The following is a 25,534-nucleotide window of genomic DNA, read 5'->3' as shown; positions in this document are numbered from 1 at the left end:
TCAAAAGATGAATATCCAAATGTTGTCTCCCTCGAAGCTGTATTCTTTCTCTGAATTAGGTTTCATAGTTGCATAATGTTTTGTAAACTGCATCCTTTGCTTGCCATGTGTGCACAGAGATATTCTACTGTTTAGGGATTCTTAGAATGTTATTGAGTGTGAGCAAATATGGATTGCTTCATGAACAGGTACCTCCTAATCGTCTTTCAGTACATATGTGGGTTATTTGTATTTTGTGGAGCATCTATAGCAGATCATTTTAGAGCTTGGCATAGCAGCCTTGTTTGCTTGACTGTATGCTAGGCACAAGGAGCCTCCAGTAGAGGTGTGTATGTAGACCTGAAGGCAGATGAAGACCAAAGACTGTTTAGCATACCCAGTAGGTTGGAGTGGTGGCCTGGGTTTTCATTAAGTATTGTGAACCAGTGTCTAGGCCTTCAGGAAAAGTTCTATAACAAACTGGGATCCATTGAATCTTTTTTTTAATTACATCTTACAGCGACCTGCTGTTTCTTCCTTTTCTCGCTAAGCGACATTGAACGTTTGCATTCATTTTAAATGCTAGTTTCAGGCTTTCAGAAGAGGATTATGTTAGTGTGGTTTAAAAATCAGTGGCGCTTCACAACTAGAGGCAGGGAACAACCCACTCTCCTACAAGGCACTACAGCAGACAACCTCCCTACCTAACAAGGAGTTCTACGAATTCCTCAAAATCAAAGCAGCTATCACCAAAGCAGGACTCACGAAACAGACACCCACCATCATACAATACGCGCAAAACTTAAACAAGACAGGCCACCAAATAGCACAAATCTACAAGCTAATTACACCACGCACCACAACCCTAAACAATAAGACACTGGCCTTTTGGGAGGAGACCATACAGAGACAGCTGAACGAAGTAGAAAGAGCCAAACTATGGACGGCAGCGTCCAAAAACAAAATCGCGCCACAACTAGCACAAACCAAATACTGGTTACCCCACAGGCTGCACTGGACACCAGCGAAACTAGGGAAGGTTGGAGCCAGTGAAAGCAGCACATGTTGGAACTGCCAGATGGCCACGGGAGATCTATCTCACATGTTATACGAATGCACCAGAGTCAAAACTTTCTGGAGCAAGGTCTATAACGTCATAGACACAATAACGGGAAGTAAGACACAAAGAGGACTAGCGGGGATAGCCACTGCCTTCCTAGCAACTGAACTCCAGTCCAAAGAAGTACGGGACCTGGTCGATGTACTTCTGACGGCTGCAGTGAAAACGATTTTGGGTAACTGGAAGGACACCAGCAAAGCCACCTTTAAACGCTGGTTCAACTGGGTAACCTTCCTCCGGGGGGCAGACAATATCACTGCCAAGCAAAAGGCGGCAAATCATATTGCCAAAGAGAACATGTGGGAAGCTCTCGACGCATACCTGGAACAGTGAACCCCCCCTTTTCTTTTCTTTCTCTCTTCCTTTTCCTCTCTCTCTCAGGCCCCGCCAGGCCGCAACTTTGCAAGAACAGTACAAGTACTACGAATGTTTTGCTCTGTATATGGAGATTTATTTTCAATAAAAATATTTTGAAATAAATAAAAATCAGTGGCGCTATGTTTTGAGGCTGAGGGTAATATTTTATTTTGTACTGCATTTTAACACCACTAAGAGGCAGCCATAGATTTAAACATTATAAATAGTATCCCCCTTCAACATGTTACAGGCTAAAAGTTGCTTTTTTCAGCTTTTTCAAACCACATCCTCCTGAAGAACTTACTGTGTTTATAGAATCTTATTTGGGTAAATAAAGTTGGACTTTACAATTGGGTGTATTTGGAACTGATGCCATTTGTATGTTGTGTTTTCAGGGAGAACATTAGAATTGAAGATATTCCTTCAGATTACCGAGTTGAGGCATCAGAACGTCGTCATGAATTGATAGAATGTGTTGCTAATGCTGATGAACTACTCGGTGAGTTGTTTCTTGAAGAGAAGATTCCTACAACGGCTGATCTTAAGGTAAATACATGCGAGAGGAGCTTGGGCGCAGACCTCTTTATCTCTAGTTATAGACTGTGGGCTTTGATGTAATGGTCAGCCTTGTTGATTTCGTTTTTGTTTAGAAGTTTTGTAAAGGCTGGAGAGCAGCATAGCACCTTGTATCGAGCAGCAGAATTTCATATGTCACAGAGCATTTATATGGAAACAAAAACATATTTTTGTGTATACAGTACACACAGAATTCAGTTTCTGGGTTATGTAGGCAAAGTATGTAATGGTGTATGCAAATCTTAAACTTTTTTCAGGATACCTTACTTAAATAGACAACAGATGGTATGCACACAAACCTATTTCGATTTTGATCAGACTCATCAAATAAGAGGCCTAATCTCGGCATAAAGCTGCATTCAACGGCTAACTAGAAGTCTACCAGGTGTATCCAGTTGTAGTTTGAAAGTCATCCACTGACTTTAGTGGTAGAGTCAGTGGGCTAATTGGAGGAGGAAGGAAAAATGGCATTTGTGAAGCAGTTGCTTCTGCTCTTTTTTAATAAAAGGGAGAAGGAACTAATGCTGATTCTCGAGAGGGAGTGAGTTAAGGAGTTCAAACCTCAGATGACCAACCAGAGAATGATATATTCAAATGCCCCATTTTTTCTTAAAGATGGGGATTTTGAGTGTTGGAGTTGTATGATTGGCAAGATCTCTCCTACATGCTCAATTTCCTAGCCTGATAAGGCAAAGGACCAGAGTGAAGAAGTTTGCATATTAAATTCACAAGTTTGTGCATTGTTCTTCCCTCAAAGGAGACCAACCTGTGGGAGATCAAGAATGTTTATGGTTTAAAATGTCCCGGTAGAAGACTGATTGCAGCATTAACTGTAACTTTAAAGAGAGAATGAGAACAAATCCTGTTTGTTGGAGGATACATTTAAGGTGATCGACTGATGTCTCTGAGAGGTTCAAGATGTAGGCTGAAGAGTATGAGTGCTAGAATAGAACCTCTGGCAACTTCTTGAAGTATGGCAGTTATTAAAAGGCTGTCTACCATGACCTATTGAGATCGATGTGAGACTGTATTTAAACCAGTTCAGGACATTGTCTAAGGTACCCATGCAGGTCTCGAGAAATTAACTCACCCACTGGCTTCCACCTACCAGTCACATTTCATCAGGACAAGCAATTTTTAGGGCCGACTGGCCTGTTCTGGTGAATTGACAAATAACAGGTGTTCTGTTCACTCACAAAGTGAATGAGCAATAAAGATGCCTTTAAATCTGCTTTTTACCTTGCAACATTTGCCCTGCTTTCAGAGACAAAGGTCAAAAGTCAGTTTGTCTTCTAACATTTACTTTTCCTTCCCTGACTGTGAAGTTAGAGGTTTTTGTAAAGTGAACTATGTTGACCACGATGCTCGGCAAAGCGTGTGAAATGAAAGGCTGTAAGATGTCAGGCTTTTTTGCTAACACAACATTGAAATAGCTAATAAGTGAACTGTACAAACATTTCAAAATATATTTCATCAGTTATGAAAGCACATTTTTGTAATTGTGTGTGGTGAAAAAAAGATTTTTATAGGATGAAAACTAATCAAAACACTTAACTTGGTAATGTGCAAATGATATATATTTTTGCTAAATCCCAATTTCCTTACATCATGTTTTAGTTTTAGATTTATTAAAAGCGAATTATTTGCGACAAGTTTATGGGTCAAGTACATTACAGTTCGGTCGAGTAGATCATTCAAGTTATTAGACCTGCAGGTCTAGTATCATTTTTAGGGCTCGCCTGCAAATGCGCTTCTGCGCATCGCTGGCAAAGCTCTATTACGGCTTATCCAGTGTTTAACCACCACTGGCGATTCCACTGGCGATTCCTTCAAGTGCATGTGCTTTTTAGGTCATTGCGCAAGCGCAAGCCCTAAAAAGCGCGTGCATAATGCCACCAGCCGCCTACCTGCCTGCCTCGCATTACCAGATCAAAGGCAGACCAGCCCCCCTCCCACAAGCTTCTCAGCGTGTGCTCTGCCTCAGGCCGGCATTTCTCCTCCCCTCGGGCAAACAGATAGCCGCAATAACACCCTCCCTGCTCAGCTTTTTTCTCAATTTCTCCCCGTCTACACTTCCCATTAGGAGCCCTTCCTCCCCCCAGATAATCTATCTCCATAAGAGATAAGCAGCTCTTCCACCATCTCAAACCCGTATCTTATTAGTGCACGATATACAGCTCGGGTGTAGCTACATCTGAAGGGATTTAACACGAATACAAAGTGTGAACTGATCACCTGGGACGCTGCACGTCACATTCGATGTACTGAAGGCGACCAGTACTGCTATAAACAATTCCGTTTTCGACGTTGAAAGGATGAAATGCGAAGTCAGCCTGTCTGCATTGGGACTTCTGACATGGTATGCTTACGAGTGCTTGCAGTGAGGTCACAACAGTGGTTAAAAAAACTCACTCTGAAGCGTTGACATTTGGATCACTAATAAGCAGATGTTGCTTTTACGGTTTATTTTCGGCTTGCAATTTTACCATGGATGCTTGCTGTGCCCCTCAATTGGAAAACATTGAGCATTTTCTATCTAGATTTGAGTCTTTACATGAATCGGCTATTGTTTGTAATACATTTAATGGGAGCACGGGCAGGGAGGAGTGTGTTTTCAGTTTTACCAGTTTCGGACTGCTCTCTCGAATTTTCTTTTCTTGGTATTGTTTGCAGACCGGCGAAGCTGGCCGTGGAAATAGCGCATTATTCACTCAAACATGTCCTATGCATGGTGTAGAAATGATCCCGCACTTTTAAATGTTAAGATAACTTATTCGTTTTTAAAACTCAACTACTTAGTTTGCCTAATTCATAGTTAGAAAGCGATACAATATTTGATGACTAGCGTTCGCACGTGAAAGTCATTTATTTTCCTTATGTCTGTTAGTTGGCTAGATTCAGGAATGCGCCCCCTTCGGCCCCCCTCCCCTTCTGCTGTGTCCATGAGCGGGGTATTAATTAACATTCTTATCATGGTTACGGCAGGCGGGATGGGCTGTCTTTCCTAGAAGTGGGCGGGGCTTGGAGCTGCAGACTATGCTGAGGTAGAGCGCATACAGAATAGCCATCCCGTGGCCGCTCAGGAAAGCACGAGCAGCATAGCCGTGCAGGGCCATGTTTGATGGTAAAGGGTTGCATTTTTACAGTAAAGTTCCTCTCGGTGCTGCTGCCTTTGATCATAGTTATTTTCAAATATCTGGGTCCACAGAGGTGTTTTTAAGTTAGTCGGTGAATAATTAAAAAACATTGTTGGAGGTCTGCCAGGCAGCTTACCTCGTCTGGTTTTCATATTGAAACCTAGAGCAGGGCATTATACTACCGCTGGCAAAGTGCTATATCGGTTCAAAAGTAATATCTAGGGTATCAAAATCATGTCCCTATTGCTGAAAGGTAAATTGGGTGAGTTGAACAGAGTGCATAGTGTTGTTTCCATGTTCTCGGGGTCCAGAGCATTTGTTAGGATTGGCCTAGACAATCATTCTAGTCTTATAAAAAATGCATGCACACACAGAAAGGCTTTGACTCGGACCTCCTCATCAATTGGCATGTGTCGTCAGTAACATTTTTGCTTTCGCACCAATATACCAAGGCAGTGGCGCAGCCCACCTCTGGGTACCGATGCACCCACCACACAGCTCCACCGAGGCACCCACCACACAGCTCCACCGATGCACCCACCACACAGCTCCACCGATGCACCCACCACACAGCTCCACCGATGCACCCACCACACAGCTCCACCGAGGCACCCACCACACAGCTCCACCGAGGCACCCACCACACAGCTCCACCGATGCACCCACCACACAGCTCCACCGATGCACCCACCACACAGCTCCACCGATGCACCCACCACACAGCTCCACCGAGGCACCCACCACACAGCTCCACCGAGGCACCCACCACACAGCTCCACAGATGCACCCACCACACAGCTCCACTGATGCACCCACCACACAGCTCCAACGATGCACCCACCACACAGCTCCACAGATGCACCCACCACACAGCTCCACAGAAGCACCCACCACACAGCTCCACCGATGCACCCACCACACAGCTCCGCCGAGGCACCCACCACACAGCTCCACAGATGCACCTACCACACAGCTCCACAGAAGCACCCACCACACAGCTCCACCGATGCACCCACCACACAGCTCCGCCGAGGCACCCACCACACAGCTCCGCCGAGGCACCCACCACACAGCTCCACAGATGCACCCACCACACAGCTCCACAGATGCACCCACCACACAGCTCCACAGATGCACCCACCACACAGCTCCACAGAAGCACCCACTACACATCTCCACCGATGCACCCACCACACAGCTCCGCCGAGGCACCCACCACACAGCTCCGCCGAGGCACCCACCACACAGCTCCGCCGAGGCACCCACCACACAGCTCCGCCGAGGCACCCACCACACAGCTCCACCGATGCACCCACCACACAGCTCCACCGATGCACCAACTAAGCTCCACCGATGCACCCACCACACAGCTCCACCAATGCACCCACCACACAGCTCCACCAATGCACCCACTAAGCTCCACCGATGCACCCACCACACAGCTCCACTGATGCACCCACCACACAGCTCCACCGATGCACCCACCACACAGCTCCACCTACACAGCTCCACCGATGCACCCACCACACAGCTCTACCGAGGCACCCACCACACAGCTCCACCGATGCACCCACCACACAGCTCCACCGATGCACCCACCACACAGCTCCACCGATGCACCCACCACACAGCTCCACCGATGCACCCACCACACAGCTCCACCGAGGCACCCACCACACAGCTCCACCGAGGCACCCACCACACAGCTCCACAGATGCACCCACCACACAGCTCCACAGATGCACCCACCACACAGCTCCACAGATGCACCCACCACACAGCTCCACAGATGCACCCACCACGCAGCTCCACAGATGCACCCACCACACAGCTCCACAGATGCACCCACCACGCAGCTCCACAGATGCACCCACCACGCAGCTCCACAGATGCACCCACCACGCACCTCCACAGATGCACCCACCACACAGCTCCACAGAAGCACCCACCACACAGCTCCACAGAAGCACCCACCACACAGCTCCGCCGAGGCACCCACCACACAGCTCCACAGATGCACCCACCACACAGCTCCACAGATGCACCCACCACACAGCTCCACAGATGCACCCACCACACAGCTCCACAGATGCACCCACCACACAGCTCCACAGAAGCACCCACTACACAGCTCCACCGATGCACCCACCACACAGCTCCGCCGAGGCACCCACCACACAGCTCCGCCGAGGCACCCACCACACAGCTCCACCGATGCACCCACCACACAGCTCCACCGATGCACCAACTAAGCTCCACCGATGCACCCACCACACAGCTCCACCAATGCACCCACTAAGCTCCACCGATGCACCCACCACACAGCTCCACTGATGCACCCACCACCCAGCTCCACCGATGCACCCACCACACAGCTCCACCGAGGCACCCACCACACAGCTCCACCGATGCACCCACCACACAGCTCCACTGATGCACCCACCACACAGCTCCACCGAGGCACCCACCACACAGCTCCACCGATGCACCCACCACACAGCTCCACCGATGCACCCACCACACAGCTCCACCGATGCACCCACCACACAGCTCCACCGATGCACCCACCACACAGCTCCACCGAGGCACCCACCACACAGCTCCACAGATGCACCCAGCACACAGCTCCACAGATGCACCCACCACACAGCTCCACAGATGCACCCACCACACAGCTCCACAGAAGCACCCACCACACAGCTCCGCCGATGCACCCACCACACAGCTCCGCCGATGCACCCATCACACAGCTCCGCCGAGGCACCCACCACACAGCTCCGCCGAGGCACCCACCACACAGCTCCACCGATGCACCCACCACACAGCTCCACAGATGCACCAACTAAGCTCCACCGATGCACCCACCACACAGCTCCACCAATGCACCCTCCACACAGCTCCACCGATGCACCCACCACACAGCTCCACCGATGCACCCACCACACAGCTCCACCGATGCACCCACCACACAGCTCCACCGATGCACCCACCACACAGCTCCACCGATGCACCCACCACACAGCTCCACCGATGCACCCACCACACAGCTCCACCGAGGCACCCACCACACAGCTCCACAGATGCACCTAGCACACAGCTCCACAGATGCACCCACCACACAGCTCCACAGATGCACCCACCACACAGCTCCACAGAAGCACCCACCACACAGCTCCTCCGATGCACCCACCACACAGCTCCGCCGATGCACCCATCGCACAGCTCCGCCGAGGCACCCACCACACAGCTCCGCCGAGGCACCCACCACACAGCTCCGCCGAGGCACCCACCACACAGCTCCGCCGAGGCACCCACCACACAGCTCCGCCGAGGCACCCACCACACAGCTCCACCGATGCACCCACCACACAGCTCCACAGATGCACCAACTAAGCTCCACCGATGCACCCACCACACAGCTCCACCAATGCACCCACCACACAGCTCCACCGATGCACCCACCACACAGCTCCACTGATGCACCCACCACCACCGATGCACCCACCACACAGCTCCACCTACACAGCTCCACCGAGGCACCCACCACCCAGCTCCACCGAGGCACCCACCACACAGCTCCACCGAGGCACCCACCACACAACTCCACAGATGCACCCACCACACAGCTCCGCCGATGCACCCACCACACAGCTCCGCCAAGGCACCCACCACACAGCTCCACCGATGCACCCACCACACAGCTCCACTGATGCTCCAACTAAGCTCCACCAATGCACCCACCAAACAGCTCCACCAATGCACCCACTAAGCTCCACCGATGCACATCACTCAGCGCAACCACAGCATCACTCAGCGCAACCACAGCATCACTCAGCGCAACCACAGCATCACTCAGCGCAACCACAGCATCACTCAGCGCAACCACAGCATCACTCAGCGCAACCACAGAATCACTCAGCGCAACCACAGCATCACTGGTTCAAATATGTTCTTTCAATGTTTCAAGCAGTTTTCAAGCTTTCACGCTTTATTACAAATCACAAAAAGATGTTAATATTTCACTTCTGTTCTTGGATTTTTGTCACAATAAAAAACACTGAACATAATCTTCACAAAAGTTATTTACAAAAGTTTAAGCTATTGCCATTACAAATTAAATAAATTATTTAAGTATTAATTATTTAAAAAAATTAAAAGCCATTGTTATTTGTAATATCAATACATCTAAGTCACGTAAATACAAAACATGTTGCATTAAAAATGCTATAGGTGTCGCATTTGCGAAAGTTATAATTATTGGCATTGTAAATGACAAAGCTATTAATTTAGCTATTTTTTAAAAAAAAACATAAATAAAAAAAATTAATTTATAAGACCAATAGCTCAAACTTTCCTAATGCGAGCCCTATTGCATTTCCAATGCTTGTTATGATTTGTTTTAGGCCTGCTATGTGCTCTCTTAAAGTTTTAATAGTATCTTATGATGGACTTTCAAAATCCACCTATGGCTTGAGTGAATCAGTCGCATGAATTATCATAATCGGTAATGCACAAGGACTCATTAATGATTTTCAGAATGGAGATTACCCAAGAGATTATCCTTCTTGCAAACTGTTTATGATGATATCTAATGCAACTTTCGAGGTATTTTGCTAAGAAAAAGAAGGCAACAGACTGGCCAAAAGTCATTAAGGTTGTTCGGGTGAGCAGACTTGTCCGATTTTCTGGCTGTCCTTCAACGCTACCTGGGAGCAAAATAGGTTGGTTTTCATAGCTTTCTTTAAGGTGGCCTGTAACCGTTCTAAGCAATTGGTCAACTTTTAAGGTTAACAAACACGTTTAATTGTTTGGGCTGAGATGTTTGTGGAATAGTGGTTATTTGATAAGTGAATTGCTGAACAAGCTAAAGGAAGATTTTTGGAAAGTAATTGGTGAAGCTGCAATAATTTTGAATTTAGGATTACAAATGCTATCAAACTCTTACATTTCTTGGACTTTTTTCAGAAAAATCAGTTTGAAAATTGATGGACTGGTATTCAGCTTTAAAAATCATCTTCTAACTTAGCTTTTGAGATTTTTGCACCAGGAAATATTTTTGGGAACATAACAATGACGTGAGAGCGGCTGACTTTGCCCCAATACCGAGACAGCCCAATGGGCAGAGGGAGTAGAAATCCCCCCTAGACACAAATAATATACTACAATTTATTTTGAAAAAAAGGAAAGTAATGGTGTGTGGATTGTGCAGTGGCACCAAAAGGAATTACCACAGTCTTTCTCCCTGGTACAGAAAGTCATCTGAATGTCAGTGATTTTTTTTTTAATGCATTTATTTTTATTTATAACTGTGTTTTGGGGTCAGCCAATTCTGGCATTAGACCATACTCCCAACCCTAACGCCCCAACATTGTCTGTGCCCCTCTTGCAATGGACGTAGGACACAGGAGGATTTACCTCAAGTCTGACTCCAGGGTGGTTAGTGGAGAAGAAAGCACATTGAAGGCCCAGGATAGATTTTTTTATTTTGTGAAAAACCTAAAGTCCCAACTGTCTTTCTGCCACCAACTGCATTTCTGCACAACTGTCTAGAGCATCCCCATTTCCGTTGCAAGTGAGATGAAATTTTGATTGTTTTAGGCTTGATTTTGAGATGCTGGTCTGGCAGGGAGAGAAATTAACTCCCTCATTATGTCTCCCATGGATGGCAGAAAGACTGTCTAGTGCCCATGCTCTAGTGCAGCGCCAGGATGGGCAAACACTACACCTTATTCTGTATCACTTTTTAGGTCTTGGCTAGCCGCGCGGAAGCGCGTCTCCGCCGAGAACCTATTGTGGCCGTGTCTGCTTCCCAGGAGACAATCCTGGCCACGCGCAAGGCGATTCGAAACTGGCACGCGCCACGCTCGCCGTGGCTGTCTCCTGGGAAGCGCAAACATACATAGGCACACCTCCCCCTGCACGCATGCGCACACACACACGAGCACACATGCACGCACACAGAGACACTCCCCCCCCCCGTCGCACACAGAGACACACAGAGACCTAATTACAAGCTTCATGTTTCTTTCTCTCTCGCCTCATTTCCAATCGACTTCCGCCTCCCATTCTCTTTGCCCCTGTCTTTTCATTACCCTTCTTCCACTCCCTCTCTCACCCTCCCCGTCCTTTGTGCGCAGGTGGGGGATGGGGCACCAGGACAGGTATCTGTAACATGCCCGTGTGGGGGCGTGGATGAGAGGCAGATGGACAGACATCGCCCCGCCCACCGTCACCATAGCAACAGCCCCTCCCCTGAGCCAGGCTGGCTCCCTCTGTGGTGATGCTGACAGCACGGGTGGCACTGCCAGGGACCCTCATGCATGGCTTGGCACACTCAGTGAGGAGAGGGGCTTTGCCAAAGGAGGGGGTGGCACCATCTGATTGGCTGCCTCAAGCGATCACAGTGAGTGATGGCATGGCACGCAGCGTGACGTCAATGCGCTGACGACGCTCTCATTAGAAATGTGCCCCCCCCCCGGCACTGTATATAGGGTTAAAGGACAGATGAAGGCAACATGGGCAGCTTGGCACCCCCTGTTTGGGTATAACAGTTGTGAGTGTCCATCTACCAATCAGCATAGCTTAGACAAATGAAATATGACGGGCGCCTGCTGTTTGCAAAAATTCTAAGGACAGTGCTTTTGGGTGGTTTTGTTAACTTGATTATCTGCAATAAAATCGTTTGAATGAATATATATTTTGTTCATTCGGGTGAATCGGTTTTCATGTACAATTATGATGTGTTTAAGGGACTTCGCGATGTTGGAAAAAGATGTCATTGGCTTGTTTTTCCAATTCAGTTGACCTGTCCAATAATAATTCATTTTAGACTGCCTGTTAGGCTGATCGTTATCTGCAGAGAACCCCATAAGTCCGTATATTGCCCTGGAAAAAAAAAAGTCATGAGCAATGCCAATAGCTCTACCTTTAATAATGCCGAGACCATTGCATTGTAAATGCTTGTTTCTTAGATGGCCTGGTGGACTAAAAACAGTGACCACAAATGGAGTTGGTGTAGAGAAATGACAAGAGACTGATGCGTGAGTGTTTACCACCTGGTGAACATAAATCATTTCATCCATCCATGCATCCAAAGTAAATTCTTAAATCCTAACAATTGCTAGCTGGGATGGACACCCAGCTGTCCATTGCAACAATGCACTCCAAGCAAAGTATCAGGGTATGCAACAATTTCAGTATCAATCCTCACATGACCTTCATACTTTTAGAACCTTTAAATGCAAAGAATTGAGTTCCTTTTTCCTAAAAACAATTGTCTCAAAAGTTTTTTCTTTGGGTTAGTTCCAAAGTCTTTAGCTGCATTGCCATTTTGATTAGGACTATTAATCATTAATCATTAATCTTAATTGTAATTGTAATTGTAAGTGATTTAGAAAATCTATTTCTATAGGTCCCGTACGGGGAAAAACAATTTTTTTATAAATTTGTAATCTTGGCCTTTTTTGGTTTTAAAAAGAAATTTGGCAAAGCATTCTCAGCGTGAAGCTCCCAGGTATAAAGTCCAAGTTATTGCTTAATGACCTGCATTTTATGGAAGGCCTGGTGCTTTTTTCATCATTGCATCTTGTACACAACAAACTAGGTTTCATTGTCCAAAGCCATCAAATATCATCAGTATGATTTTTGCACTAATGGGCGAAAGGGCATCCTGCCATCTTGAGTCCCATCAAACCATCAAGGAGTCAAACTCACTTAGTAACAGAGCAGTAACTAGGGCACGTTTTTAGCGAGTCATTCTCATCATTAAACTACCAACTTTTTTCTAGCGCAGAACATTACATTTCTTTTCTCCTTTTTTTTTCCCTTAGTAAGCCAGTAGGTTTATGGTCCAAGATCTCCAGATTATCTGTGAAGAGTAACCAGCCACCTTGCTTATCTCCTAATTTAGGAAAATACACGTTTAATGGAGCACTTGACTGGGATATAGGTGGACAATAAAAAGACAATTTACAATTGAGGTTAAGATGCTTCCTTCTTAGAGACTATTTCTCATTTTAATGTTTCCAAAGAGTTTCCCATGGAACATGTACCCAATTTTCCACTGGGGAAAAAACTGCATTGCAAATTGAAGTCCAACAGACATTCTATGTCTTCAGATTTGCATAGAGAAGGTTATGGTCTACAGAGTAAACACGATCTGGTTGTCCACAATACCGCTGCTACCACAGGGTCTCGCACGCACTAAGGGTCTTACTAAACTGGTTCCCCCGAGAAATGTTATCGCTGGTCCTGTCGCAGGCCTCACCATGCTTCCCAGCATATCTTTCAAAAGGAAGACCTGGGGGTCAGAACAGGGGGTAGGACTCTTATTTCCTAAACACAAATGCTGCTCCATGCATGTCAACAGTGGTACAAAAAACTAGGAACATTAATAGGACCTGGGCTTAGTCTTATAGAAAAGACAGCCGCTCCGAAGGCCTACCACGGCAAGTATGTTGCAATGCGACTTCATTTCTGTATCACGGAAATAAAGCACATATCACAGGTTTCCCGTTGCTGTGCAAGAGCACCTCATCAACTTTTCCATCTGAATTTGTAGGCCTGTTAACCCGGTTTTAAAATGAAGAGTTTTAGACTCTCTGTAGGCACAAGGACAAGGATTTCCCTAAACTCATGGCAAACTCCATCAGTTAACGATGTCAATAGTTCTGAAACTAGTCCAAGAACTTTATTAAGAACAACAGAAAGGTGTTATCTGCCAACAGTTGAGTGACATATATGTAAACGTAATGTCAAGGTATCCTATGTTAGCAAATGGACTGCACACCATATATGTATTTGGCAAACTTAGATGTGGGGTAAAAAAAAAAAAGTATCTGCTTTTAGTGCTACTGGTACACCAAACAGCTCCAAAAAAAAAATCCCCATGAGACTACAGATGATTCTATGTTGACTACATTCCATGCATAACATAAGGACTCTGCAGTTTTTGTGCTGTGTCCTTTTATCAAGCACATGAGGCCAAAGACCCTGGAAATCAATATTTCATAACTGGAATTGTCGCTTGGCCAATTCTGGCATAACCCACAGGGCAACGCAGTGCTTAAGTCATTTAAAAAAAATAAAACACAAATGCAGATTCCCTAATTTTTCTTATATGCTCACAGCCTGTGATACAGAATGCCAGGGTTTTCAAAATGTAAGTGTGCCCAATCTTAATTCCACTTCATTCCTCTTCCGCCTGCACTCCCTGTCTCCTTATCCCACGCTTGTAGGTTCTTTGTAGGTCTAGCCTACAGACCGCTTTTAGCTGCCTGCTTTCAAAGACCAGTTGTGGAAAACATGAATATTTACGGCAGGCCAGGGCATTGCTTACCATTGGCCGACTTTTTTGTCACTCACTTTCTTGCTTCTTATTTGAGGTTTTTCCTTCATCTTATTGTGTTTATCTCGGTGCTTAATTTGAGCTGATGGTTTTCAGTGCTCGGCATGGCACTTAATTGTGGGAACCTTCATGTTCGAGGCATGTGGGCTGCTGAATTTATATCTATGCATAGATCGCCGCCTAGTGTTGGGTCCGATGATTGCACATTGTTGTCCTGGAAGAGTCTTCGAAGTATCACGAGATAGGTGGCTCCTCCACTGGACTACAGTGCGCATGGGCATCCCCTCCATGCTCAGATTGTTTTTTTCCGCCATTGGGTTCGGATGTACTTCTTGACTCAAGTTCGGAAACTTCTAAAAGTTGCTTTTTCTAGGCCAAAAGGCCTTGGGGGCGTCAGTATTGTCTTTCGTTCGGTGCCTTTTACCTTCTAGTTATTTGAACTCGACGTCGGAAGATCTTTTGACTTTCGACGACACAGGCCCTTCGACGATCAACGATGGAACGGAGCCCGTTCAAGCGCTGCCCCGTCTGCAACTCGAAATATCCCCACATCGACGTACACCCGGTGTGCAACAAATGTCTCTCACCGGACCACGACGAGTCCAGTTGCATGGCCTGTTCGAAATTTCGATCCAAGAAAACTCTCCATCTTCGGCGCGCTGCACGACAGTCGGCGCGGGAATCTGCGCCAGACCCAGAGAACATCTTCGGTGGCGACGACGAAAACACTGTTCATGCGGAGGATCCGGAGCACTCGGATCCCGCTTCGGAGCACGACTCCACCAACAACGAGGACGTGGAAGAACTCTACGTCCATGATGAAGACGTCGTCGAGGTAGGGGACGACGTACAACCTACCGGAGCCGTCGACGACGACTCAGGTGGAGACCTAAGCCCAACCGCAGTTGCCGGGGCCCATAAAGACTCTTCCACGGCTCAGGTCGAGGCATCGCCGGAAGGCCTTAGCCAAGATCTTCAACACAGTTCTCTAGTCCCCCGACTAAGAACATTTCAAAAGAGCCATCGGTCGATAGGCCCCACTCGGTGGAGATATCGAAAGAGAAACCGAAGGAAGCAAAAACGAAACCGAAACAGGTTAAAACACCCATCGGCTCGAAGACTTCGGACCCTTCCAAGTCAAGGCGTGCGCTCGACACCTCGGGTCGACAGGGGGCGTCGAGCCGAAGATCCGATCTACTACGCCTGTGTCTGCTGTGAAGCGCGTCACGCTCCCGTCGACTTCTGGCTCCAAAGATGGCGGCTCTTCCAAGGGACTCTAGGCCCAGCGGTCCGTCGATCCGATGTTAAAGTAGTCCATGTTGGTCAAGGCGTTCGACCCGAAGCATAAAGTCGGTTCGAAACACCCGGCCGCGTCACAGCATGAAGGCGTTCCTGCGAAGCAACAACGACTCGACTCGACGAACGGCCTCAAACGTGCTGAACCGTCGAAGCCGGTCGAATTGAAAAAAACGCCTTCGTCGAAAACTGTCAGTCCGTCGCCGATAAAGTTCGGCCTACCCCCGACGGCGCGGCCTAAACCTGCCCAGCACACTCTGACTACCGACTCTGCCAAGTCGACGTCCGGTGCCGCATCCACTCAGCCTCGGTCGGAAGACGTTGTATTCCAGCCACCGTCCCACGACAACCAATCAAAACTCTACATCGACGCCGAAACAGGTCAGCTCACTGTTTACCAGCGTAAAGTCAGGCCTGATGCGCCTATGGAACATTATAGAATACCTCTAAAGAAAAAGAGGGGCTCTTCTACCTCTCCTGTTCTTTTTGAGCCCACACATTCATATGATCAGGGCTATTCCTACTCTCCCACGTATGTCACTGAGGATATGGAGGGGGGAGACAATGAGGACCAGTTCAATTATGGCGTGGATGCTGACCCAGATGAGTCCCAGGCTTGGGCTGACTCTGTGGACCCTGATCCTCAGGCCACTCCTGATACTCTTTCCTTTGCTGTAAAGACTTCGCCTACTGAAGATACTGCCGCTTTCAACGCCCTACTTGAGAGGGCGGCGCTTAACCATGACGTGGATATGCACGCCGACCCCGTGGAGAAGGACTTTCTTTTCGATACATTCTCCAAATCAGAGAGGTCCATGAAGACTCTGCCTATGCTCAAGGGTGTGCTCAAGCATGCCAGTGACATTTTTAAGGAGCCCACTAAAGCAAGGGTGGTGAACCCCCGCATTGAAAAGAAGTACCGGCCTGCGCCCGTTGACCCTACCTACATCAAGGGCCAACTCCCGCTGGACTCCTTAGTGGTGGCTAATGCCCGCAAACGGGCAAACTCTTAGACAACTGGTGATGCTCCTCCTCCGGACAAAGAATCAAAGATCTTAGAAGCCTCTGGGAAAAGTGTAGCAGCTCAAGCTGCTAATATTTGGAGGATCTCCAATACACAAGCCCTGTTAGCAAGATATGACAGGGCACACTATGACACATTAGAGCAGCTCATGCAACACCTGCCTGATGCTTATAAGGATGGGGCAGAAATGCTTATACAGGAGGGGAAGCTGATCTCCAACGCGTCCATTAAGTGCGCGTTAGATGCAGCCGACACAGGGGCAAGAGCCATAAACACTAGCGTTATGCTCTGAAGGCATGCCTGGCTCCGTATCTCTGGTTTTAAAGCTGAAATCCAGACTACACTACTCAATCAGCCAGTTAACCGCGACTTCCTGTTCGGTCCAGAGGTGGACACCACTCTTGAGAAAATTAAAAAAAGACACTGACACTGCGAAATCCATGGGCGCTCTGCAGTCTCAGCAGTTCAGGGGCGGTTCCTTTCGCCGCTCCGGTAACAGGGGAGCTTCCAGAGGTCAGGCGTCCCAACAGGGACAATACACCAAAAGTGGCACACAAACCACCTATAACAAGAACAATAGGGGTGGATATCGTGAAAACAGCACCAAGGGCAGAGGTCGTGGAAATAATAATGCCAGATCCTCAGCCGCTAACAAACAGTGACGCCTTGTCACTGCCCCCCGACCATATAACACCCGTCGGGGGGATACTCCAACAGTTCCTGCCAGTCTGGGAAAGTATTACAACGGATAGGTGGGTGAGACACCTTATACAACACGGTTACTGTCTGGAATTAACCTCCACTCCACCCGACATCCCTCCAAGGCACCGTCCTATGTCTGCCGAGCACATGCACTTATTGCAGCAGGAGGTCTTGTCCATGCTGCAAAAAGGGGCCATAGAACTCGTGCCTTTGGAGCAACATGGAAAAGGGGTGTATTCACTGTACTTCTTAGTCCCCAAAAAGGACGGGTCTCTCCGGCCCATCCTCGACCTGAGGCCTCTAAACGTATACATCCTGTCAGAACACTTTCACATGCTAACATTACAACAGGTTCTCCCGTTGCTCCGTCAAGGAGATTTCCTAGCCACCCTAGATCTAAAGGATGCATACTTTCACATTCCCATTCACCCCAGTCACAGGAAATACCTCAGGTTCACCATCAACAACCAGCATTACCAGTTCAAGGTCTTGCCTTTCGGGGTCACTACAGCCCCCAGGGTGTTCACAAAGTGCTTAGCGACTGTGGCAGTGCATCTTCGAAGACAACACATCCATGTCTACCCGTATCTGGACGACTGGCTGGTGCAAGCAAAGTCGGCCCAGCAGTGTGCCAACCACATGTCACGCACAATCCACCTCTTGCACAGTCTAGGATTTTCACTCAATTACCCAAAGTCCCACCTTCAGCCCGCACAGGTACAGCAGTACCTGGGAGCCGAAATAAACACGCTCGCTGCCACAGCGCAGCCAAACTCAGCGAGGGTCAACAGCATGCACCTGCTGATTCAAAAATTCAGGCCACAACGCTCACTCTCAGCGCAGGTGTTCATGCAACTGATAGGCATGATGGCCTCCTGCATATTTGTGGTCCCGCACGCGAGGCTACACTGGAACCAGGCTCCGGGGCACTTAAAATGTTATGTTATGTTATGTTATTTATTCTTTTGTATAGCGCAACGGTTACTCAAAAAGAGTGTCCCGGCGCTTTTAGGTAAGGAGAACTAATTTCAGAATAACACAACACAGTTAAAAAGAGTGGAAAGCAGACCTAGTGTTGGTGACCGGTCGTGCGTACAACTCTCTGCATTGGTGGAACACACAAAACCTTTGCAGGGGCCGACCGTTCCAAGAGCCTGTACCACAGATAGTGCTGACAACAGACGCATCTCTCCAGGGCTGGGGAGCGCATGTTCTCCATTATACGGTGCAGGGACTGTGGTCCCCGCAACAGCAGAAGATGCACATCAACCTACTGGAACTAATGGCGATCTTCATGGCAATTAAGGCATTCAAATTGCATCTCTGCAACAAAGTCGTGCTGATCCGGACGGACAACATGACTGCGATGTATTACATCCAGAAACAGGGGGGGACACACTCTCCACAATTGTCGCACCTGGCACAGTGCATGTGGAAGTGGGCCATTCAGAGGAACATGTTTCTCATGGCGGAACACCTCCCAAGCAGGGACAACCAGATAGCGGACCTGCTCAGCAGACACAGCCATCAGATGCACGAGTGGGAGATCCATCCCTCAGTGCTCCACCCATATTTCCAGCAGTGGGGTCATCCAGAGATCGACCTATTCGCCACTCACGAAAACGCAAAATGCCGCACCTTCGCCGCCAGGTTCCCACACCCGCAGTCTCAGGGCAATGCGATATGGATGAACTGGTCGAACAGATTTGCGTACGCCTTTCCTCCAGCACCGCTAATACCGCTGGTGGCACGCAAACTGAGGCAACACTCCATGACGCTCATCCTGGTTGCTCCAACGTGGGCACGGCAGGCGTGGTACACCACGTTCCTAGAACTTTCCGTGGTTCCACACCAACGCCTACGTCTCACTCCCAGTCTCCTCACGCAGAGCCATGGCGACATTCAGCACCCAGATCCGCAGCAGTTGAGCCTTGCAATATGGCTCCTGAGGTCATAGAGTTTGGCTACCTGAACCTGCCTCCTGACTGTATGGACATCATAAAGGAGGCTAGGCGACCTACCACCAGGGCCTGCTACGCGGCAAAATGGAAGCGTTTTGTTATATATTGCTCCAATAATAACATAAATCAACTTGATGCTTCCACACAAAACATTATAAGTTACTTGCTGCACCTCTACAAGTGTAATCTTGCGTATAGTTCCGTCAGGATACATTTAGCTGCAATGGCAGCTTATCTTCAGAATAGACAGCATCTGTCCCTTTTCAGAGTGCCAGCCATTAAAGCTTTCATGGAGGGACTGAAAAGGGTCATTCCTCCAAGACACCCGCCTTCGCTTGTCTGGAACCTCAACATAGTCCTCACCATGCTCATGAGCCCACCATTTGAACCTCTTCACTCTTGTGAGATACAATTTCTCACGTGGAAGGTGGCTTTTCTGGGGGCAATTACATCGCTACAACGCATTAGCGAGCTGCAAGCCCTTACTATTCAGGAGCCTTTCATCCAAATTCATGCTAATAGGGTTGTGCTGCGCACCAACTCTAAATTTATGCCCAAGGTAGTGTCTCAGGTCCACATCAACCAAACTATTGAACTACCTGTGTTCTTCCCTAATCCTGATTCAGTAGCTGACAGAGCACTACACACACTAGATGTTAAACAAGCTCTCCTGTATTACATCGACAGAACTAAAGATTTCAGGAAAACTAAACAACTGTTCGTTGCCTTCTCTCCACAACACAAGGGCAACCCAATCTCTAAATCAGGTATAGCCAGATGGATTGTTAAGTGCATCCAAATCTGTTATCTAAAGGCTAAACGCACGTTGACAATTCCCCCAAGAGCGCATTCCACACGCAAGTTGGGGGCATCCATGGCTTTCCTGGGTAACATTCCTCTAGAGGACATATGTAGAGCAGCCACATGGACCACCATACACACATTCACCAAACACTTCTGCGTGTATGTGCACTCAAAATAGCAAGCTGCTGTAGGTCAAGCTGTTCTCAGAACTCTCTTTCAGACTGCTGCAGCTGGCACGGGCAACCGCCGCTAAGGAGGGTACTACTATTTATTCTATGCATAGATATAAATTCAGCAGCCCACATGCCTCGAACGGAATATGCTACTTACCAGTATGCATCTGTTCTTGGCATGTAGGGCTGCTGACATTTATATCGCCCGCCCTCCTCCCCGGTTCCTGTCGCAGCTGTAGCACTCAGAATGTATTCATTTATTCTCATGCATGGTCATCACTTCCTTTCTCACTCTCCATCTCTGCCACAATGGCGAAAAACTAGCTGAGCATGGAGGGGATGCCCATGCACACTGTTGTCCAGGGGAGGAGCCACCTATCTCGTGATACTTCGAAGACTCTTCCAGGACAACAATGTGCAATCATCTGGACCCAACACTAGGCGGCGATCTATGCATAGATATAAATGTCAGCAGCCCTACATGCCAAGAACAGATGCATACTGGTAAGTAGCATATTCCTTATACCTTCTGCAACATGGTGGCGCTGTTTGTGTAATTTAAAGATGAGCAGAAAAACAGCTGCTTGTTAATTCAATATACATTAAAACAACTCGTACCTGCCACCCAAGCCATTCTTAAATCTTTGGCAGCCTTGAACAGTCTGAATTGTCACACTTGTAGCAGTGTGATGGTTACTAGTTGTGCGAGTACAGTGGCCATGTGTGGTGCAAACTGCAGTGGCCTCCTGACAGGGCCACGGCACTTTTTGTATTTTTTTTATTTTTTTTACAACGTAGGCACTGGTTTTTATCTACCTTAGAGCATAGCTTCTTTATTATCCTTTTACATGGATGGCTTGTATTAGCCTTTTACATGGATGGCTTGTATCTTTCTATTGCTCTCATTCAGGTTTCACTTTTTTCTTTTGCTTTCAGTACTCAGTGGGAGCGCATGTGTTTTCTTTCTCTCTCGCTTGAGTACTGCCCCTCCCTCCAAATGACGGACACCCCACTCTCAATGTTGCTCACATTCTCCTCCCAAGCTCGTCCGTTTCTTCTTCCTCCCCTCACAGACCTAGTTTTATTTTATTTTTTTATCAACCCCCACCTCCAAGGCCTTTAATTGCTTTCCTTGCCTCTCCCCATTGCCCCCCACCACAACTCCTTTTTTCTCCAACCACTGAACTCCTTCTTTGTTCCTTTCCCCCTTACTGCTAGGCAATGTTTCCTTTTCCCCAGCCTGCTCTACCCTTGCTTCTTTGCCCTTCTTGCAGCCTGTTTTTTAGCCCAGCAGCTGAACTATGCTACTAGTTCACCTGTTCTTAAATTGCACTTTCACACGCTTTATGACGCATTTCAAAATGTTTCCTCCAAAATTGGGGGTTGGCCATCTTGGAATGGTAAATTTGAAGGAATTGTGGCATGGTATGCAGTAGCACAGCTAATGACGCATATAGGCATTTGCGTCATTACACTTTTTTTTGCCAATGCTGCACAGCCTTGACAAAAGGCATTTTTTCCCTTCTTTTGTGGATGCTGAACAACATCAACAAAACGCATTGACAAATCCAATAGGTATGCATTGGCAGTCAAATGACAAGACCCTTTGGCATTCCAGTGCTTGTTAAAGAAGAGTTTAACAGCTGCTTGATTCCACCACGTTCAATAATCTCGCTTTCTCTCTCTCTCTCTCTCTCTCTCTCTCTCTCTCATATTTTTATATATGTATATCTGAACCTACTGGGGGATGCCAGTAGGTTGTTCTAGTTAGGATGTACTCTCCATCTGAATAGTGTTTTTTTCCATTTGCCAATAACTATGGCGTCATTTGACAAAAAACTAGTTTGCCACTCACTTCATCTAGTGTCTTGACAGTTTTGTGGTGATCTGTCAAGTGGGGACCGAGACAAACAGGGGGGTTTCCAAAATGCACTTTCCCCATAGGAACTTTAGACACGACTACATCCCGAACTGCTGAATGGAATTACTCTAAATTTGCCATAAAGCTATATATTAGTCCAGCAAAGGGCTTTTGTGTAATTTGGTGTAAAGCCATACTGTAGTTGAGGAGTTATTCAAAGAAATTTCCTATTGTGTATATATAGGGATGCGGATCCTCTGAGGATCTGACAGTTCCCGTGCTCAAATCTGATTGGCGGCCAACATTTCAAACCAAGGAACGTTGGTAGCTATCTTGGGACTAGGCTTCAGCAGAGTCCGACAAAACTTTTTTTTTCAAAGAGAGAGAGAAGCGGGCCCCTAGGCCTCTTGTGGGAGGAGGGGTCCCAAAGGGACCATGCAAGGGCAAAACAACAAAATTGCAAGAGATGGTGTATGGGATACTGTATGGGGGTTTAAGTGGGTATGTCAGTGATTCTGTGTATGATGTCGTCAGTGATGTCGTCAGTGATGTCTTCAGTGATGTCACTGACCATGTCACTGATCATGTCATGAGTGATGTAATATTTGAGGTTATAAGCAGTGCATTGTGGGGCGTAAGTTATCTTTAGCTCAGATAACTTTAACTGCTGAATTTCTCGGGTTACTACAAGTGAAATGTCAGCCTAACTATAATGTCCTTGTAACCTTTGGTGTTATCAGTGAACACTCCCTCACTCACTCGCCCTCCCTTCTTCCCCCCCAGGAGACGGTAATTGCACCAACAGTGTGCAGGTGTATTGGAAGTCTCACATGGCCTCAAGTGCCAGACTTATGAACTTCTGAATAATTCCTTTGCTGCTACTAGTGTAAAGATGTAGGAGTTGAAGTTGGAAAGAAGTGGGTTAAAAATGTGGTATCACCATTGAAAAACTGCATTCCCAAAATGTTAACATCAAGATGTTGCTGATCAAAATCGGAAAAAGTGAGTTGAGATGTAGATATTTTGCTGCACCGCTTTGCTGCCATGATTGCATTTTTTAACAATACTTTGATAATACGTTGGCCCTAGAGGTAATAAATACGAGAGGCAAAAATAATGGCTTGTCGACCACTCCTCAATGTAGTTATTCAGACTTGTACAGAACCACCATCCCCAAGAAAAGATTCAGACTGTTACGTAGGAGGTTATGTACGTTGTGAGATACGCTTTCCTATTTCAGTTATTGAGGTGATAAATGTTGTTGGTTTGTCTTTCAGTACCGCGGTTCCACTGGGAAGCTTGCGGTGATAAATATTGGTGGTCTGTCTTTCAGTACCGCTGTTCCACTGGGAAGCTTGAGGTGCTAAATGTTGGTGGTCTGTCGTTCAGTACCGTGATTCCACTGGGAAGCTTGTGGTGATAAATGCTGTTGGTTTGTCTTTCAGTACCGCGGTTCCACTGGTAAGCTCGTGGTGATAAATGTTGTTGGTTTGTCTTTCAGTACCACGGTTCCAGTCAGAAGCTTGAGGTGATAAATGTTGTTGATTTGGCTTTCGGTACCGCGGTTCCAGTGAGAAGCTTGTAAATGTAAATGTAAATGTGTTGGACTTGTAAAGCGTACGGCTGCCCGTAAGCGTCCCGGCGCTGGAGACCGCTGGGGAACCCGTCCTGGCTTTCCCTGTGAGATGGTCCCTTCTGGGTATCTCCAAGGTGAAACCAGGCATCCCCGGCGTCTGTGGGAGGCCGTTGTAGAGATGAGGCAAGCTTAATGCCCAGAGTTGCCGAGTGAGATCCCTGGTTATAGTAGGCACCGAGGCGAGAATTGTCAAGTCCGCTGACCCTGGTCCACGACCCTGCTGCGTCGGGAATTGAAGCCTGGTCCCGGGCCGTTCTCTGCTTCCGGGTCTGCCGCCTCTAACCAGTGAGCCACACCACTCCACTAGGTGAGGTGACATTTATCACTTGAGGTGATAAATGTTGTTGATTTGTCTTTCTGTACCGCGGTTCCACTGGGAAGGTGATGCATGATTGACCTTGGCATAAGCAAGTGTTTTCTTGTACAGTCTTGTTTGTAGGAGTTTGCCGATCTGTTTTGTGGCCTCAGATCGTGGTCCAACCCATTTTATAATTGGGCATTTATGCTTCGCTTTCTTCTCCTCCACTCCTGGCCTGTGTGTTAGTTTTAATTTGGATTATATGTCAGAATGTATCTTAAAATACCGGTGTTCAATATTCGCGAGGTCCTAGTAGATTTATGTTTTGTAAAGGGCCGTCTTTAAATATTAGTGATTATGACATTAGTAGCGAGAAGGGTCATTTTGAAGGACTCTGATAAAGCATTGAGTTCTTAAAAATTAATGTGGTGACAATCTACATATTGTTCCCTCAAGAATCTAAAACGTTGTGGCCCATTATCTGCTCATGCAGTTTTTCCTTACAATGTCTATTAGGAGCCACCAGGAGGCGCTGCACTCATATAAATGTAATTCAAGCAAACACTTGCTAGTGAGTCGTGTGTAGCGGGAGAGGAATGTTTGTACGGAAATCAACTGCCTCCGTTTTGTACTGTCCGAGTCAAGGATCACTTGCAGTGGGCAAACAGTTCACGCACGCGGACAGTTCACGCACGCACGTGCCTAGTTCCACTCGGTTGTTCTCTGGGTGGATAAATTAAACCACAAGAATGGTGGAGTCTCGCATCCGCTTTCTTCCAAAGACTGCTTCCTTAGGCCCCGGAAGTGGTGGGGGAGTGGGCTGCAGCACTGAGAAGGAACAATAAAGATGCCTTTACATTTAGCATTAATCCTGTCACATTTGCTGTCTGTTCAAAGACAGTTAAAATGTCAGTCTGTCTTCTGACAAATTGCTGCTTATTCTTTTAATTACCACGTAAGTTGGTGTTTACTTTTCTTTCTCGGACTGCAGTTAGAGAATTTTGTTAATTGAACTGTCTGACAATCATGTTGGGGTTTCAGGGAGAGTGTGAAAGGAAAGGTTTTTATAATGTCTGGTTTTTTTTTCTTCGAGCACAACAACATTTAAATACCTGTAAATGAACTGTACCAATATTTCAAAACATAGCAGTTAGGAAAGCACCAATGTAGCACATTTTTTGCAATTCTGAAGTGTGATGGAAACAAAGATTTTAATGTGCTCAAAACAAATCTAGACAGTTTACGTGATGATCTGCAATTGCTA

The 25,534-nt window shown here is 47.3% G+C and overlaps 1 protein-coding gene across 1 annotated transcript in view; it reads left to right on the top strand.

The window, feature by feature from the left end:
- The window catches only part of GFM1 (G elongation factor mitochondrial 1), a 176,600-nt gene that overhangs the window by 44,752 nt on the left and 106,314 nt on the right, over nt 1-25,534 (top strand). Inside the window, exon 6 of the mRNA XM_078667074.1 lies at nt 1,852-2,002. Within this exon, the coding sequence (XP_078523200.1) occupies nt 1,852-2,002 (151 nt within the window). The remainder of the gene's footprint in view (nt 1-1,851; nt 2,003-25,534) is intronic.

The sequence above is a fragment of the Lissotriton helveticus genome, chromosome 11 (assembly GCF_964261635.1).
Source record: "Lissotriton helveticus chromosome 11, aLisHel1.1, whole genome shotgun sequence".
Taxonomy (NCBI): Eukaryota; Metazoa; Chordata; class Amphibia; order Caudata; family Salamandridae; genus Lissotriton; species Lissotriton helveticus.
The sequence above is the reverse complement of the archived record's forward strand: the minus strand, read 5'-3'. Positions and strand labels throughout refer to the sequence as shown.